Source organism: Sphaerodactylus townsendi, linkage group LG07, assembly GCF_021028975.2.
Source record: "Sphaerodactylus townsendi isolate TG3544 linkage group LG07, MPM_Stown_v2.3, whole genome shotgun sequence".
NCBI classification, from domain to species: Eukaryota; Metazoa; Chordata; class Lepidosauria; order Squamata; family Sphaerodactylidae; genus Sphaerodactylus; species Sphaerodactylus townsendi.
In genome coordinates this window covers 15,566,212-15,584,278 of record NC_059431.1, presented here as the reverse complement: position 1 = coordinate 15,584,278, position 18,067 = coordinate 15,566,212, and the positions used below count along the sequence as shown (strand labels likewise).

Sequence of the window (18,067 nt, the reverse complement as noted above, 5' to 3'; positions counted from 1 at the left end):
TGAAAAAGTAGTAGTTCCCAACTGGAGTCGGAAATTTGACCGTTACATGGCGTGAAGCTGGTACAAAACCATGTCGATCCCAGTGGTTGCGCGGAGCACTTAGGTCGAACACAGCTTGAACTTAGGTTGATAACCCAAGTGCGGAATCGACCTGGGCCAACCATTTGCACATATGCTGTGCATGTCTCTCCTTCGCTTGTATACACTATTATCAGACTGATGTCCAACCTGTGGCTCTCCAGATGTTCATGGACTACAATCCCCATCTGCCCCTGCCGGCATGGCCAATTGGCTGATGGGAATTGCAGTCCATGAACATCTGGAGAGCCGCAGGTTGCAGACCCCTAGTCTAGTACTCTCAGCTTTGAGAAAGATGTCAACGAAGGATGGTCCCTATTATAAAGCAGGTTTAGCGTTCTGATAGCTATAGCCTTTCCTTTACCAAGTTCATTACTCCCCTATGCCTATCGCCCCTTTTATAGCTTTTTATAGTTTATAAAAATTGGTTTTATGTTTTTGTTCCCTTGTAATACATGCTTTTATGCTATTGTTTTATGTTTCCATAAGTTTTTGGGTTTCCAATTTCTTATTATTAGTAAATTCTTTTAGATATATATTTATAATAAAAACATTTTGTCCTTTGAGTTATATTTTATTTAACTTACGCTGGTGTGTGCTGGTCTATGACCGTAACAAAGATTGATTGATTGATGTTGCCATAGATCGAAATATCTGAACTAGCCCAAACGCTTTTTAAAAAACCCTTTGCTATTTTTTTAAACCCAGGTGACTCCACCATACTGTGTACCTTACAATGGTTCACAAGGAACCTTTGGAGAAGTCTCCATGTGTCGTGTAGTGGTTAAGATAGGTGCACTCTGATCTGGAGAACTGGGTTTGATTCCCCGCTCTGACACTTGAGCTGTGGAAGCTAATCTGGTGAACCAGATTAGCTTGTGCACTCCAACACATGCCAGCTGGGTGACCTCGGGCTAGTCACAGTTCTTCGGAGCTGTTAGCCCTACCTATCTCACAGGCTGTTTGTTGTGGGGGTGGGGAAGGGAAGGAGCCTGTAAGCCCCTTTGAGTATCCTTTCAAGAGAGAAAGGGGGATATAAATCCAAATTCCTCCTGCTCCTCCTCCTCCTGCTCCTCCTGCTCCTGCTCCTGCTCCTGCTCCTGCTCCTGCTCCTGCTCCTGCTCCTGCTCCTGCTCCTCCTCCTCCTCCTCCTCCTCCTCCTTCTTCTTCTTCTTCTTCTTCTTCTTCTTCTTCTTCTTCTTCTTCTTCTTCTTCTTCTTCTTCTTCTTCTTCTTCTTCTTCTTCTTCTTCTTCTTCTTCTTCTTCTTCTTCTTCTTCTTCTTCTTCTTCTTCTTCTTCTTCTTCTTCTTCTTCATGAACCATACAAATGCAGCGCTGTTGCTGGCTGGCATTCTAGGATACCAACCCCAACGACATGCTAATGGAATCTACCATCGAGAGTTGGAACTGATGAAAGGAAAGCAGGCGTTAAATAATTGAGTTGTTCTCCAATATGTGTAATCAGCGCATGGAGCTGCATGACCCAAGTGGTCACTGTCATGATATCCTGTCTGAAAATTAATCTTAATTGGACATCAAAATATTAATGGCCTGTGTGGGAAGCACTGAAATTAAGCAATTACGTGATGGGCAAAGCTCATCCATCACATCATCAACCCAAGCATGTTCTTCAAGGATCGCCCAACTTGGCTGACATAATTGTAACCTAAATTGATTTAAAACCAGCTCAGACAGGAGGGCCATTGACCAGGCCCTCTCCGTAACGATGCGAACGAAAGCACCCGGGCCATTTAGATTCCATTAAATTCAGCTTAAATAATGTGAAAAATTTACTGTCATCTCGTAACAAACTGCTGGGGGATAGCACATTTGTTTTTCACAAGGAGCCGCTACGTTGGGGGTGGTTTAACTCTGAAAGAAGGAACATAGTGCAGGATGATTTGATTAGATGTTGTAGTTCTCTTGGCTTGTGAATCTTTATGAGGTCAGCTGGGGGTGTCTTCCAGGACTCATAATGCTAGGGGTGTAAGGATATCCCCTTTTCTCTTTTTGGATTTTGTGGTTCTGGGGACCTTTTCTTTTTGTCCATTGTTGGTCCTGCTGGTTCTGTGTTTGGCTTCTTTGTTGACACTACATGCAATTAAGTGTAGTGGTTAAGAGCAGGTGGACTCTAATCTGGAGAACTGGGTTTGATTCCCCACTCCCCCTGCCCAAGCGGCAGAGGCTTATCTGGTGAACCAAATGTGTTTCCGCATCCCTACATCCCTGCTGGGTGACCTTGGGCTAGTCACAGTTCTCTCAGAACTCTCTCAGCCTCACCTACCTCACAAGGTATCTGTAGTAGGGTGAGGAAGGGAAAGGAGCTTGTAAGCCACCTTGAGTCTCCTTACAGGAGAGAAAAGTGAGGTATAAATCTAAACTCCTCCTCTTCCTCTTCCTCTTCCTCATCTTCTTCTTCTTGTTGTAAAAACAGGTGTTCATTTCAATGGCAGTATTTCTGTCAGATTTCATTGGTATGTCTGGATGCTGGTGGGGAGACCCATGTCAGAGAGATCAGGGTTCTTTAAAAAAAATCAAAATAGTGAGTCCATAAATGTCAGTAGCATTATATTTTAATACACTAGGCCATTGGTGGCGAACCTTTGGCACTCCAGATGTTATGGACCACAATGGACCAATTGGCCATGCTGGCAGGGGCTGATGGGAATTGTAGTCCATAACATCTGGAGTGCCAAAGGTTCGCCACCACGGCACTAGGCAGATCAGCTGGTCAGAGTCCAAAGTCATTCTATCTTTGGCATGTCCATAGAGTGAGGCTGAGCTACCTTTTCTGAAAGACAATGAGAGGAAAATCAGGGCAATGATCAAAGAGTTCCATTTTTTTCATGAAGCAGGGTTAGCTCTCTATGCTTCTTGGGCCCTGTACATGGCGTTTCCCCATGGCCAATATATCCTGGGATAAAGAGGTGAAACATCCCAGTTTGGCCACGACTTCCTTGTGGCTTCCGGGTCTAACTTGGACCCCCTCAGCGAGATTTCCCTTATCCCGCATCTTTCAAAAAACGATAACATTGGTGGTTCTTTTTTTTTTTTAAACCTTTAGGGTTCCGTGAAGTTCTTCTATGCTGTGATGTGGAGGAATTTTCTCCTCCAGGCATGGGTGTGAACTGAAAACAAAAGAAGCCTGGAACCCATTCACAGTTTCAAACTAATTAGAGAAGTCTTCATTAGCGAACTCTATTCTGGGTATAAAAGTGGAGAGAGGGGTTCTGTATTCTAATCTAGCTAGCTGAATGGTGAGAGATGCTGTGTTCATCTCTCTGCACGCATGTTGCAAGATGGAGGAGCGTGTGCGAGAATGCCGGTGTGGGGAAGAGAAGCAGGAAGAATGGTCCAAAGGATCAAAGGGATAATGTCAGAGCAGTAGAAGAGGTTGAAGAAGAAGAGTTTGGATGTATGCCCCACCTTTTCTCTCTTGTAAGGAGACTCAAGGTGGCTTAAAAGCTCCTTTCCCTTCCTCTCCCCACAACAGACACCTTGTGAGGTAGGTGGGGCTGAGAGAGTTCTGAAGAACTGTGACTAGCCAAAGGTCACCCAGCAGGAATGTAGGAGTGCAGAAACATGGTTCACCAGATAAACCTCCGCCACTCAGGTGAAGAAGTGGAGAATCAAACCCGATTCTCCAGATAAGAATCTACCATAGATAAAAGTGTCTTGAGCTCTCTGACTCACTGATCAGTCCCCTCTGTCATTGAAGCAGGAGACAGCGCGCAGTCGTTTCCAATTGCACATCCGACATGGTTGTAAGAGATTAAACTTGCAACAGCCTTTTATTGACAAGAGGAGCAACTCTCACAACCATCAGCTAGCATGCAAGCACGGGGAACTGAAACTACGAGCTCCACCTACGAGAACTGAACTTAATCACACAGGAAGTATACCACACACACATTCAGTTCTCAGTGAGTTTTTTTAAAATAAATGGGCTCAGCTCACTGATCAAACCCAAAGAAACCAGAGCTGTTCACTGAAAACGTCCCTTGTCCAAGAACTCCAGTAAGAATTACCATTGAGAAAGAGCAGCTCTTTCTGTCCCTTTCCCCTTGGGTACTTCAAAGCATAAATTCTAATCCTGTGCCAAGCATATATTAGGGTGTTGTAGGTTTTCTGGGTTGTATGGCCGTGTTCCAATAGCATTTTCCCCTGTTGTTTTGCCTGCATCTGTGGCTGGCATCTTCAGAGGGCAAAGATGCCAACGATCCTCCGAAGATGCCAGCCACAGATGCAGGTGAAACGTCAGGACAAAATGCTCCTGGAACATGACCGTACAACCCGGAAAACCCATAACACCCTAGTGATTCCGGCCGTGAAAGCCTTTGACAACACACTGATCATATGTTACTCAGAATCTTCTGTACACCTGCTTGTGATCCAATAATATTGCAGATATTACAGTGACGACCCTCAGGCACTATGCTGGGAACCTATGGACTTAGAGACAGGAGACCCAAGTTCAGTTCTGTGCTCAGGCCTTCATTGCCCTTGGGCTAGCTGTGCTTACAGGGTAGATTCACATTATTAAATTCATGCTCTTCACATGGACTTTGTGGACAGATAAGTTCTGGAAGCTGGAAACTTAAACCTCAAGCATGCATGAGCCCACAGAAGGGGAGCTTCGGCCAACCCTAATTCCACCTTGGGCCCTGCCTATCTCCTCCCCTTCCTTCTTTTTTTTCTTTGGCCTTTAGATTGGGCGCCTGTGTGTCTGTGTTTTATTCAATTTTGTTGTTTTAATTTATTTATTGTTATTAATTGCTGCTGAGTTTTAATGGGTTAACTTTTATGTCGTATTAATCTGCTGTTGGAAACAGCCATGTTGTGAGCTGCCTCGAGCCCTTTGGGGATGAGGCGGCCTATAAATTTAATAAACAAACAAACAAACTTAAAACTTCATAGAAAAAACAAATATTCTATCTTTCCTGCAACAATGTGCCGTTTTGATATTAATCGAGGCCTTTCGATCTTTCAGCTATTCTGGGAAAAGCGGCTGCAAGGCCTAAGCGCATCAGATGTGAGCGAACAGATCATAAAATCCATGGAGCTGCCGAAAGGCCTTCAAGGTACTCTTTGCCTCAGTGATGTTTTATGTACTCTGACAAACAGGTCGCTTTGGAACCAGGGCCCTCTTCAGACCTGTCTGTGTGTTGCTTGAATCCTGATCGTTTGACCACTTGCAGCTAAATGTGTGAATGATACCCACGCCTCGTTTCACTCCCACCCTTTGGGGATCAGGAGAAGGTGGGCATTCCTAAGAGGACCAGCAGTGGTGCTTGCTAGGTCCAGGCTGAATCCGTGAGGTATGGAATGGACCCAGACCAACTAAGACTTGACTGACATTGTGTATGGGGTGATGAAATATCTTGAACCAGCCCAGTTTGGGTCTGCAAGTCATCTCTGCATTTCTCATGTGCTTAATGATCATTTGATAACCAATCTGTAAAATTGCTAGGACATATAGGGGCTTTCCCCACTGACAGAGTTGAACTGGTTTCTACCTAAGTTCACCTCAGTGAATCCCCACTGCCACTGAGCTCAACATTGTTTTGTCTCAGTTCCCCCCCTCCTCAGAACTGCGACATCCTTGTCGCAGTTATGAACTACACTTTTCTGCCGGAACAAGGTCGATACCGCTTCGAAGCTTCGAAGTGGGGAAACATCGAAACGACACCTCATCCGTTCAACCAATCACGAGCTGCTTTTGTCGTGGCAGGCAGAAAGCGCATGTAACTGTAAACTGTAAAAAAAAAGAACACTCCCGTTTTCCGCCGTAACGCAAGCGCCAATCACGATCGAGGAGCGAAACAGGCACCAAGATGATCCCGCCCACTTAGCTCGGTTCCAGGGGGTCAACTCAGTTGCTGTGGGGACAGCCTGGAATCGCCCTCCACTGAAGGGAACCGAGTCGACCTTAGCTCCCTTCTGTAGTGGGGAAAGCCTCATAAAATAGTCCACCTCATCCAGCATTTAATCGCCTGGCATTTAATCAGCCTTTAAGAGGCTGGGTTGGGGTATCTATTCTAGGTGGGATGGGGTATCTAATCCAATGTCATGCCGTGGTTACAGTATTGGACTAGAGCAACCTTTTTGAGGCTGCAGGCACATTTGGAATTCTGACACACCAGGGTGGGCAGAACAACAAAATGGCTGCCACAAAATGGCTGCCACAGGAGGCGGAGCCAGCAACAAAACGGTTGCTACAGTTTAACTTCAGTGCCACAGTGTAGAGCCTCGTGCTGTGGGGGCGGCGGCTGCCAAAGCAACATTTTAAAAATCGGCACAGCCACTCAGAAGCCTTGCTGGGCACACTGACCCCGCCCACTTCCTAACAATACTTGCCAGGCACATGAAAAGATTGCAGCGGGCACAAGCGCACCCACGGGCACTAGGGACAGGAGACCCAAGTTCACTTCTGTGCTCAGTGCTCCATTTGGGCTGGCCGTGCTTTCAGCGTAGATTCACCTCTTCACATGGACATTGGACAGATAGGTCCTGGGAGTTCGCAGCTGGGAACATAAACCTCAAGCACGGAGGTGCCCACAGAAGGGGGGCTTTGGCCAGTTCCTCCCACACCATTTTCCCAACCTGAAACTGCTCCAGAGATCTGCTATTAGAGAAACTGTGGTTCACTGGTAGAGCATGGCCAAGATCCTAGGTCAGTGATGGCGAACCTTTTTGAGACCGAGTGCCCAAATTGCAACTCAAAACCCACTTATTTATCTCAAAGTGCCAACACAGCAATGTAACCCGAATACTGAGGTTTTAGTTTAGAAAAAACGGTTGGCTTCGAGGCATACGTTACTCGGGAGTAAGCTTGGTGGTAGTTAGTGGCTTTGCTTGGAAGCAACTGTGCAATTCTTCCAATGGGTGAATCACGACCCTAGGAGGGTTTACTCAGAAGCAAGCCCCATTGCCAGCAACCAAGCTTACTTCCAGGTAAAGGATTGCAGTTTAGTTCTTTGCATGAAAATCAGTGGGGTTTAACAGCACTTAACAGGGTTACCTACACTACTTCCCCAAAACTAGGTCTTAGGTTTAATGCTATTATTCGAGCCCAGTGACCCAGGCCAGCCTAGATGTGGGGGGGGGGGGCACTCTGTAAGTGTCCACAGAGAGGGCTTTGAGTGCCACCTCTGGCACCCGTGCCATAGGTTCGCCACCACTGTCCTAGGTTCAATGCCCGGCATCTCCAGTCCATAGGGCCAGATAGCTGGCAATGTGATAGATCTCCACCCGAGACGGTGGAGAATTGCTGCTGGTCTTAATGGACAATACTGGCTTTGATGGACCAATGGACTGATTTAGTATATGACAGCTTTATGTAGGTTTCTGTAGTTTGGCAAACAGCGGCCCTCTGTGGCGGTTCCAAGTTAAGAAAGTAGAACGGCTGGGATGACCGAAGCCCCTTCATCTTGCAGTCCAAATGGAACCGGCACAGATCTGGGAACTGAGTTTCCAGCATGGAATTCCAGACATACCTTTTTTCTAAAGTCCACATTTGCTCTGTGGCTTTTGTAACATCCCTTGATGCAATCTATTTCTTAGGGATATTTGCAGGACACCACGTAAGCCATCCTGAGCTTCCTGCCTGTTTATCCTCCCAGCCAAATAGTTAACAAGACCTTCCTTAGTTGGAAATCATTGTTCTCGACTACTGCTGGCTGACGAGAGAGCCCCACAGAACTTTGCCTCGTGACTTTTGCCTTCTATTTTACTGTGCGGCTTGGCTCACTTGCCTGAGCCATCTGAAAGGCGAATCGAATAGTTCCTCTAAGTCTCCTCTCGCTTTATTGTCAGGGCTGTCAGGAAAGCTAGGGGTGGAACTTCCTGTCTTTGGACTCTGAAATCAAACAAGCTGTCCTGGCAATGTGATTGTTAACAGGCAAGTGTCGTGTTCCCATTTTAGGAGTCGGCCCAGGAAATAACGACGACACGCTCTTGTCGGCCGTTGCCAGCGCCTTACACACCAGCTCCGCCCCCATCACAGGACAGCTTTCTGCTGCTGTCGAAAAGAATCCGGCCGTCTGGCTTAATACGTCCCAACCGCTCTGCAAAGCTTTCATAGTTACGGATGAGGACATTCGGTAAGTCTCTTTCTCAGTGATCGGGGGGCTTGTAATTGCCCCTTCTTTAGGATGGAGCAGGATTTTTAAAAAATTTAGTCATACCTTGGGCGTTTCCCCACTTACCTTTGCTGCCCTTTGCTGCACGCTACTCTCAGCGCGCGGCATCTCTGGCGCGCGCCCGGGCGTCCCCACGACCCCGCGCTGTGTGCGGGGTCATCAGAAGGCGCCGTTTCGAGGAGCTCCAGGGATGCCGCGCGCTGAGGGGGCGCGAGAGCGGCAGCGTCGGGGCGACTGCGTTGTCGCCGCCCCTGTAGTGGGGAGTGCCCCGGGACCCCGTGCTACTTGAGGAGAGTAGCGCGGGGCTTAAGGTAAGTGGGCAAAGGGCACTTGTTCTCATTGGATCCTTCCTGCCTTTTATGCTCAGGTGCTCTCAGAGGGCTGCCAAAACTGGTTTTCCATTTCATTCTTCATGATTTCAATCAACAAAACTTTTATTAGGCATAAATTCCAGAAAAAACCATAGCAGGGAGAAAAAAATCCCGGACAAATCAAGTCAGAAAGACTATACATCTCTTATAGCAGTGGCTTAGTGGTTAAGAGCAAGTGCACTCTCATCTGGAGAACTGGGTTTGATTTCCCGCTCTGCCACTTGAGCTGTGGAGGCTTATCTGGGGAACTAGATTAACCTGTGCTCTCCAATACATGCCAGCTGGGTGATCTTGGGCTAGTCACAGTTCTTCGGAGCTCTCTCAGCCCCACCCACCTCGCAGGTTGTTTGTTGTGAGGGGGGAAGGGAAAGGAGATTGTCAGCCCCTTTGAGTCTTCTTACAGGAGAGAAAGGGGGGATATAAATCCAACTCTTCTTCTTCCTCTACAAGTAGAACCTGCAATAAAAACTGGGCTGTTTTCCCTAACACCATAGGATCATTACTATTCAGTAGTTTTATAACACTAGCTTGAGGAGAGCAGTTGCGTACAGTCCCTTTTTAGTAAGGGATCCCTGAAAAGCTTGTATTTTGGACAGATGCACAGTATATGCTCCAGTGATTCAATAAGTGTTGGACAGTATGGACACACTCTGTCTGAAGAAGGGATATTGCCAAACCAACTCTGTATTGAAGCTGGAGAAAACACATTATGTCTGGCTCTGGTAAGGGCCCATTGATGCTTAGGAATGGATAGCTGCAATGAATACATAGCCATCTTGCCAACAACGGGAATAATACCAAAGTGTAAAGGGGAGCATGTAGTTCTTTCTTGGCTCAGGAAAAGTTATTGTTCTTGACCAAAGGGTCTTGTTTTAATTTCCCTTAATATTTCTCGACTCTAGAGCATAGCAAGGGCCTCCAGTGATAGACCAAGCGTGGTAAGTTTGCCACTAATTATCCTCTACCAGTCAGAAACTTGAAGATCTGGTCAGGCTCTATAGAGTAGGCTACTGGGCTCAGTCAAAAAAATACACACATAGATTTCCCCAGAACTTAAAGGTAATTAGCTATGCCCTAGTTATTGAAAGGTGCAAACCAGCCTCTAAGCACAAAACCACATATGGCACGCAATGGGGTACTCCGAAAATATTTTTTATATAGGAATGATGATTGGACCCTCTTCATGATTTCACTGCTCTAATTTTTTTATTGTAGTTTTTATGATGGTATTTTTATGGTGTTTTATGATGACACCCCACCCAGGGACTTTAGCGATGGGCAGGAAATAAAAATACAGTAAATAAATAAACAGTTCAGGGTCGTCGAGCCCGTTTGTTATGAGGGCCGGGACATACAAGAGAAGGCAGTTTTCAGTGAATGGACCATCTATATCTGAGCATCAGCTGGGAAAATGGTGCCTTGTCCTTTTAGTGGCTTTCGGAGAATCTGCAGATTATGTTATAGCAGGACTGAAAAGAAGCCCCACACAGCTGAGGGGAGATCAAAGCAGCTCTTTGCTTTGCTGGCAATTCTCCCCAGAGGAGGGACAATGTATGCCAGAGATGACCTCCATTGAAGAAGAAGAAGAAGAAGAAGAAGAAGAAGAAGAAGAAGAAGAGGAAGAAGAGGAGGAGGAGGAGGAGGAGGAGGAGGAGGAGGAGGAGTTTGGATTTATATCCCCCCCTTTCTCTCCTGCAGGAGACTCAAAGGGGCTTACAATCTCCTTGCCCTTCCCCCCTCACAACAAACACCCTGTGAGGTGGGTGGGGCTGAGAGAGCTCAGAAGAGCTGTGACTAGCCCAAGGTCACCCAGCTGCCGTTTGTGGGAGTGTACAGGCCAATCTGAATTCCCCAGATAAGCCTCCACAGCTCAGGCGGCAGGGCTGGGAATCACCCGGTTCCTCCAGATTAGATACACGAGCTCTTAACCTCCTACGCCACTGCTGCTCCTCTTTGCTTGGAGAAGCTCCACGATGCTACTCAGAGACTGGTCCGACATCACTCTGTTGGGTGGTGGTGGAGGAAAGTGCCCTCGAGTCCGAAAATAAAACGTTTTGGGCTAAAAACTGTGCAGGACTCTTTGGAGGAAACATTTTATTTCCTGCCTCAAAAAGTTTTATTTTGATAGTGTGGAACGGGCCTGCTATACTCCCCAGGCCGAGGGCTTTCCCAGACTTGCCAAAGTGAGTGTGGCTGGGTGAATGAATCATGGACTGACCTTGTGACTGTCATACACATAATATGCTTTTGCATGAGGAGGGGAGGGCTGTCGCTCAATGGAAGAGGCTCTTCTTTGCAAGTCGAAGGTCCTGGGTTCAATCCCCAGCACCTGCAATTAAAAGGACCGGGCAGTTGGTGATGTGAAAGGCTTCTATCCCAAGATCCTGAAGAGCCACTACCTGTCTGAGTAAACGATATTGATCTTTATGCAGCATAGGTTTGCTTCATGAACAAGTTCCTTGGCTCACGTTGGAGACAGAAGGGTGAAGAAGGTAGTAGTAGAAGAAGAAGAGTTTGGCTTTATATCCCCTCTTTCTCTCCTGCAGGAGACTCAAAGGGACTTACAATCTCCTTGCCCTTCCCCCCTCACAACAAACACCCTGCGAGGTAGGTGGGGCTGAGAGAGCTCCGAGAAGCTGTGACTAGCCCAAGGTCACTGAGCTGGCGTGTGGGAGTGTACAGGCTAATCTGAATTCCCCAGATAAGCCTCCACAGCTCAGGCGGCAGAGCTGGGAATCAAACCCGGTTCCTCCAGATTAGATACACGAGCTTTTAACCTCCTACGCCACTGCTGCTCAGGTACCAGGGTACCCTGGCTTGTTCCCTTATAGTTCTGGTCCAATAGTTTGGAGGTTTGATCGGCAGGATGGGGCCGCTTCACACCCATCTCAACCTGAAGTGTGTAGGTGAAAGAAATACAGCAATCTTGTCTCTATGGACCATTCTTCAACTCTCTTTGGAAGTATTTTCCGTCTCTTGCTCTACCGGGTTGGCAAAGTTGCTTCCTTTTGTGTAGCGAAATGTTTCAGAGGCACAGAGGGAATGCAGGCATCCCGACTTCCAGCTGTGCTCTCGCATCTCACCGGCTGGCTTGCCAGATGTTCCTTGACCCCAATTTGCACAATAATCTCCAGTCCAGACTGGGCACAGCCGCAGATAACCCTAACCAGGGATTGCACTCTAATTCCTGCCTAGGTTTCTCAACATTTCTAAAGTCACGTTTTTTTTTTAACATGCCCGTGAGAGTAAATTCAATGCCTTATTAGAAGAGGAGTTTGTATTTCTACCCTGTCTGTCTCTCCTGTTGAAAAAACTCAAGGTGGCTTCCAAACTTCTTTCCCTTCCTCTCCCCACAATAGACACCTTGTGAGGTAAGGGGGGGTTGAGAGTTCTGAGAGAAGAATTAGGACTAATAAAAGGAAGCACTTCTTCACACAACGTGTGATTGGTGTTTGGAATCTGCTGCCACAGGAGGTGGTGATGGCCACTCACCTGGATAGCTTTAAAAGGGGCTTGGACAGATTTATGGAGGAGAAGTCGATCTCTGGCTACCAATCTTGATCCTCCTTGATCTCAGATTGCAAATGCCTTAGCAGACCAGGTGCTCAGGTGCAGCAGCCGCAGAAGGCCATTGCTTTCACCTCCTGCCTGTGAGCTCCCAAAGGCAGCTGGTGGGCCACTGCGAGTAGCAGAGTGCTGGACTAGATGGACTCTGGTATGATCCAGCAGTCTAGTTCTTATGTTCTTAACTGTGACTAGTCCAAAGTCATCCAGAAGGCTTCATGAGGAGGGGAAACAAACCCCTGAGAAATGCCACAACTCCTCCCCCCCCCCCCATGTGCAGCCTGAACCGATGCAGTCCCAGAACAACTTCATCGCATGATGCGCTCTTCCCCTTCGACCAGGCCTCACAAATTTTTATCTCTCTCTGCCGAAGCTCTTACAAGCCATTTGCTTAATCCGAATAAAGGGAGAGAGCTTGCCTAAACATATTTTAACGATGTAGGTAAAAGTTTCGTTGAATATGGAACAGCCTTAGAACTGTTTGAACTCGAGAGGGAGGGAGGGAGGGGAGGCGGCTTTTGATGTCGTAAATCCCCAAATCCTTCTCTTCCCTGTTGAAAGTTATTTTGACAATAATAGGCTGCAGCATCTTTTTTAAAGTTCGGCGCTAAGCATTTTTTCAGCTTTGCTATGTCCTGTACGGTGTAATGGAAGCATAAAAAGTTAACACAGCATGGCTTTCCCCCCTTATTATTACTGCCTCCAGCAGGAGTGAGAGAACTCATAAAATCCGGTGTTATGTGCTTGAATGGTTGAAATGCCCCACTCCTACCAGCAGAGGGCACTATTGAATCACAGTCCTCTGTCACTCTCCCCAGAAGCCAAATAGTCAGAAAAATAGAGTTTCCAAGGTTTCATCGCTTTGGCAAACCACCTCTGCCCTTCCTGGTTGTTTTTATATCACATCTCTCTCTCTCTCTCTCTCTCTTTCATATGGTACGGCATTGCACAGGCAGGAGCCGCTGTTGATTCAATTGCCTATCATCATGGTTCTGTTCCCTCGCTGCGGCTTTTTCAAATTAGCATAAGAAATCAAACTGAACACTTTAATGGGAAACTCATTCACTCCAGTCCTGGAGTTCTTATTTAACTTGCCGTCCTCCATCCCCACTTGAACGTAGTTCCTTTGAGCACCGGTCGGCATCGTGATTTTATGACCTGGAGCCTCTCTCTGGTACGGTTACGTGGGGGAAGACATAGTTGAAGCCACATTTACGAGAGGTGAAACTGCTATTTTGCAGGGGACCTGTATTTTGGCTGTTGTTCATTTCGAAGCACACTCTGGGTAGGTGTACTCAGTTTAACCTCCTAAAATAAGAGAACTGAGAGACATCCAATGAAGTAGATCGACAGTCCAGGATGGAAAAAGGAAAACACTTATCCATCCAGTGCCTAAGTAACTGGTGGAACTAACCTCCTCAGGACATAGCCACGGCCACTGTCTTAGATGGTTTTCAGAGGGAACTAGATAGCAAAAGAGATTTTACCTAAACATTAGGAAGAACTTCCTGATGGTAAGGGCTGTTGGATGGTAAGGGCTGTTGGATGGTAAGGGCTGTTGGATGGTAAGGGCTGTTGGATGGTAAGGGCTGTTGGATGGTAAGGGCTGTTGGATATGCTGCCTCGGAGGGTGGTGGAGAGTCCTTCTTTGGAGGTTTTTCAATGGAGGCTGGATAGCCATTTGTTGGGCGTGCTTTGTGTATTCCTGCATGACAGTGGGTTAGGCTTGATGGCCCTTTGGGTCTTTTCCAATTCTATGATTCTATGAAATTCACTCTGGTCTGGATAGGCCAGACTAGATCCAGGTCATCAGATCCTGGAAGATCAGCAGGGTTGTTCCTGGTCAGTATTTGGACGGGAGACCATCAAGAAAGTCCAGGGTCACTGCACAGAGGCAGAAGATGGTGACCCCCTCTGAACATGTCTTGCCTTTGGCGTAAGTGGGGGGCAGCGTAAGTTGGCCAAAACCCGATGACAAGAAAGAGACAAATCCACAGAGGGCGGAGTCTGTCTGCTCAACAGAGCCCTCCTGTTCCAAGGCACTTTACCCTTGTTGGGGGGCAAGAGCAGAAAAAGTCCTTTAGTTGCCTGCTTGTAAGTGGTCCAGAGGAATTCAGTTGGCCCCTGGGAATCACAGTGCAAGACTAGGTGAATCATTGCTCTGATCCAGCCCCTACAATTGGCCATGTTGGCAGGGGCTGATGGGAATTGTAGTCCATAACATCTGGAGTGCCAAAGGTTCGCCACCACGGTTCTACAGGGTCACCATAAGTCAGGTGTAGCCACTCCCCCTCTCTCTCCCTCCCTCCCTCCCCCCTCTCTCTCTCTCCCTCCCTCCCTCCCTCCCTCTCCCTCCCTCCCTCCCTCCCTCCCTCCCTCTCTCTCTCCCTCCCTCTCTCTCTCCCTCCCTCCCTCCCTCCCTCTCTCTTTCACTTCCTCCCTCCCTCCCTCTCTCTCTCCCTCTCTCCCTCCCTCCCTCCCTCTCTCTTTCACTTCCTCCCTCCCTCCCTCCCTCCCTCCCTCCCAATCTATTGGGCACTCTTTACATCAAGTTGTCTCTCATTGAGGTTCCCTGACATTGCTTACCTTCCACTTAACAGTAAGTCTCATTCGTCAGCGCTGACATTTCCCCCCCCCCCACGCACCTTTTCGAGCACTGCTAACGTCCAGCCCAGTGCTGTGCTCTCCATGCAAAGCCGAAGTAAAATCTTTGTAAACAGGCCCGTGAGCCACCTTTATTATTTAGTGATAGGCTTTTCCTTGGGTGCGTTCGCAGCCTCGGCACCAGCTCAGCTTGAAAGCTTCGGGAATAAATCGGTCACTCGGCCGCTTCCAAGCTGGGATGCATCTGCTGTAGCTTTAGAGGCATTATCTGCCCCGAAGCCTTTAAGATGCTTGACATTTTAAAAGACCATTCGGGGGGCTTATTTCTGAGCATCACCGATTCTTATGTGCTGACGCAGGCAGGAGCCGGACGGCAGAGGAGAAAGTTTTGCCTGCTTTGACTCTCAGCTGAACCCCAGTTAGTGGCATGCCAGGCGCGGTAGCTCAGTGCCCCAGGATCTTGGCCACTGCAAGTCATAGAATCATAGAGCTGGAAGGGGCCATACAGGCCATTTAGTCCAACCTCCTGTCCAATGCAGGATCAGCATAGACCAGGGGTCTGCAACCTGTGGCCCTCCAGATCAGTTTAAAGCTAGGACTGGTAGGCCCGTTCAAGCGAAAGAGGCTGAAGATGGGATTTGTAGTCCATTAACATTTGGAGAGCTACAGGTTGCAGATCCAAGGCATGGTAATCCTAAGACCAGTGTTTTGTCCAGCTGTTCCTTTAGAAAGACTACCAGCTGTGGCTGTCAGTTTCACGGAGGACCTTAGTGAGTTCCGCGGGGCCACCAACAGAATGAGCTATTCCACTGGGCTTTTGGAGGGGCTGGCCGCGGTACCACCGCCCCCCACTGAAACTGAAACTGAGGCTGCCTGTTTTTTCCATCTTGGTTGGGCCCTGATTCCATCGCGGGCCCTGCCTACTCCCTCCCTTTCTTTTGGCCTTCAGATCGGGCGCCTGTTTTAAACAACCTCTGTTGTTTTAATCTATATTTATTGTTAGTAACTGCTGCTTAAGTTTTAATGGGTTTAAGTTTTATGTTGTATTGATTTGCTGTCTTAGAGAACAGCCATACTGTGAGCCACCTCAAGCCCTTCGGGGATGAGGCGGCCTATAAATTTAATAAATAATAATAATAATAATAATGATGATGATGATGATGATAATAATAATAATGTGGGGGAACTCACTACCTTCCTAGGCAGCTGATTCCACAGTTGCACAGCTCTTACTGTAAAATTTCCCCCTCAATTTCCCCCAATTCCCCCTCGATTGGAACCTTTTAGCTCTTAATTTGGACCCATTATTGTGAGTCCTATCATCTGGGGTCAACAGGAACAGCTCGCTGCCCTCTTCTAAGGGACAGCTCTTCAAATACTTAAAGAGAGCAATCATGTTGTCAGATCTCGAACCTGCATAGCAACACTGGACTTCCCTGGTGGTCTCTCATCGAAGAACGAACCGGGGCTAATCCTGCTTCGCCAACCCTGCTTAGAGATTCAACCAACCTAGACTATTCAGGGCCAGGCTGCCAGTTTTTACACTCTTACACTTTCAAACGTGGGTTTCTGAATTATTCCCCAGGAAACAAGAGGAGCGAGTGCACCAGGTGCGCAAAAAGCTCGAGGAAGCACTCATGGCGGACATCTTGTCACAAACAGGAGATCCTGCTGATTTGGAGGAGGTCGAGATGGACCATGAAGAAGCATAAGAAACCAAGAATCAGGTATGGTCCAGGCCTCAGAGCTTCCAAACGACGACGACATGATTGGACACAAGGGCCATCCAAATGATGACAACATGTATCTAATCTGAATCCCCCAGAGAAGCCTCCACAGCTCAGGCGGCAGAGCTGGGAATCAAACCCGGTTCCTCCAGATTAGATACACGAGCTCCTAACCTCCTACGCCACTTTCAGACTTCATTGTGAATACAGGGTAGAGATTGTAACTGTAAGAATAAAAACTGTATAGTATTTTTAAAAATAGTTTCTGAGACTGGAAAACACAACAAAAAACCCTTTCTCACCATTTCCTCTACCCCACAGGTACTTAAACCGAATTATCCCCGGCGGAAATTCTGGAATCTGGTGCGTTTTTTTCCGTTGTTCCCTTGTTGGTTCCCCGTTGAAAAGAAGAGGACTCATGTACATTATATAGCTTTCTAATAGCATTAAAAACCAAGGCCTTTTTTTTGGCTCTTATTTTTTTGATGTATATATCTTCTTCAAAAAAAAGAGAAAAGGAAAACCCCAACTTTATTTTGTGTCTTACGACTTTAAACGTCTCTCTCTTTTGGATAATGTCAAACAATTTCCTAAAAAAAAGAAAGAAAAGAAACAAAGTGGCGTTTTTTTGATGCCAAATTTCAGTTCTGCTGGAACTTTATTGCTAGCACTAAATATTTTTTTTGAGGGAGTGGGGAGTGTTTGTTTCTTTTTGTGTATGTGTGCGCGAGTGCGTGCTTGTAGTAACGGATCAGGATGGTTTCCCCGATTTAAAAAAAATACTCACAATAAGTGTGGAGTGTGTGTAAATATATATAAAAAGATTTTATACTGCACTTGAATGAAAGCATCTGTACATTGTCCCATTGTCATTCTGGAAAGAGAAATAAATAATTATATTCGGAGCAATTAACGTTTTTAATCTGTGATGCACTAGACTGAATGCAAGTTGGTGCGTTGTACGTGCCCAGGTTCATTTAATAGTAACGTTGATCATGGACCCAAATAATTTAAAATCTAGTGAGCAGTATGGTCCCAGGAAACCTGGGTTTGAAATGATGCCTCCAATCCAGCTGTATTTTGTTGGAATGATGTCCTTTTGCGCTTGCACCACGGGCATCCACTAAGTTCAGTGAGAAACTGGATGCACAGTGGATGGGCATCTGCGGAGAGCTTGGCTCTCCCACGCTGGATTTGGGCAACGGTCTCTTGACCTCCGTTCTCCATTTATAAAATGGGTATCAATGACCTACCTCACAGGGTTGTTGTGAGGATGATCCTAATAAAGAGTGTCCAGCACTTTGCAAATGACATCTTCTGTATAATTAATCAAACACTGTAGTGTGGTCACTGTTGGCATCCTTGTCAGTCATGCAACTTGTATTTGATTTGATTTGGGGGTTTTTGGGATCCAACTTATGGCTGGGGACATCACATTGCCAGTCTGAAATGGAGGGCCCTTCCGCACGTACGGAATGAGGCACTTTCATAAGCATAAGCATAAGCATAAGCATTTTATTGTCATTGTGCACGCACAACGAAATTTACAGCAGCATTCCTCGATGCACACAATTTCAGACTC

General features: G+C 47.0%; 1 protein-coding gene across 1 annotated transcript in view; it reads left to right on the top strand.

Moving 5' to 3' along the window:
* Window positions 1-17,819, top strand: part of MBD2 (methyl-CpG binding domain protein 2) — a 59,977-nt gene extending 42,158 nt beyond the window's left edge. The window contains exons 4-7 of the mRNA XM_048504589.1: window positions 5,069-5,159; window positions 8,003-8,180; window positions 16,344-16,485; window positions 16,807-17,819. Of these exons, the coding sequence (XP_048360546.1) occupies window positions 5,069-5,159; window positions 8,003-8,180; window positions 16,344-16,470 (396 nt within the window). The 3' untranslated portion in view covers window positions 16,471-16,485; window positions 16,807-17,819. The remainder of the gene's footprint in view (window positions 1-5,068; window positions 5,160-8,002; window positions 8,181-16,343; window positions 16,486-16,806) is intronic.
* Window positions 17,820-18,067: the final 248 nt, after the last annotated feature.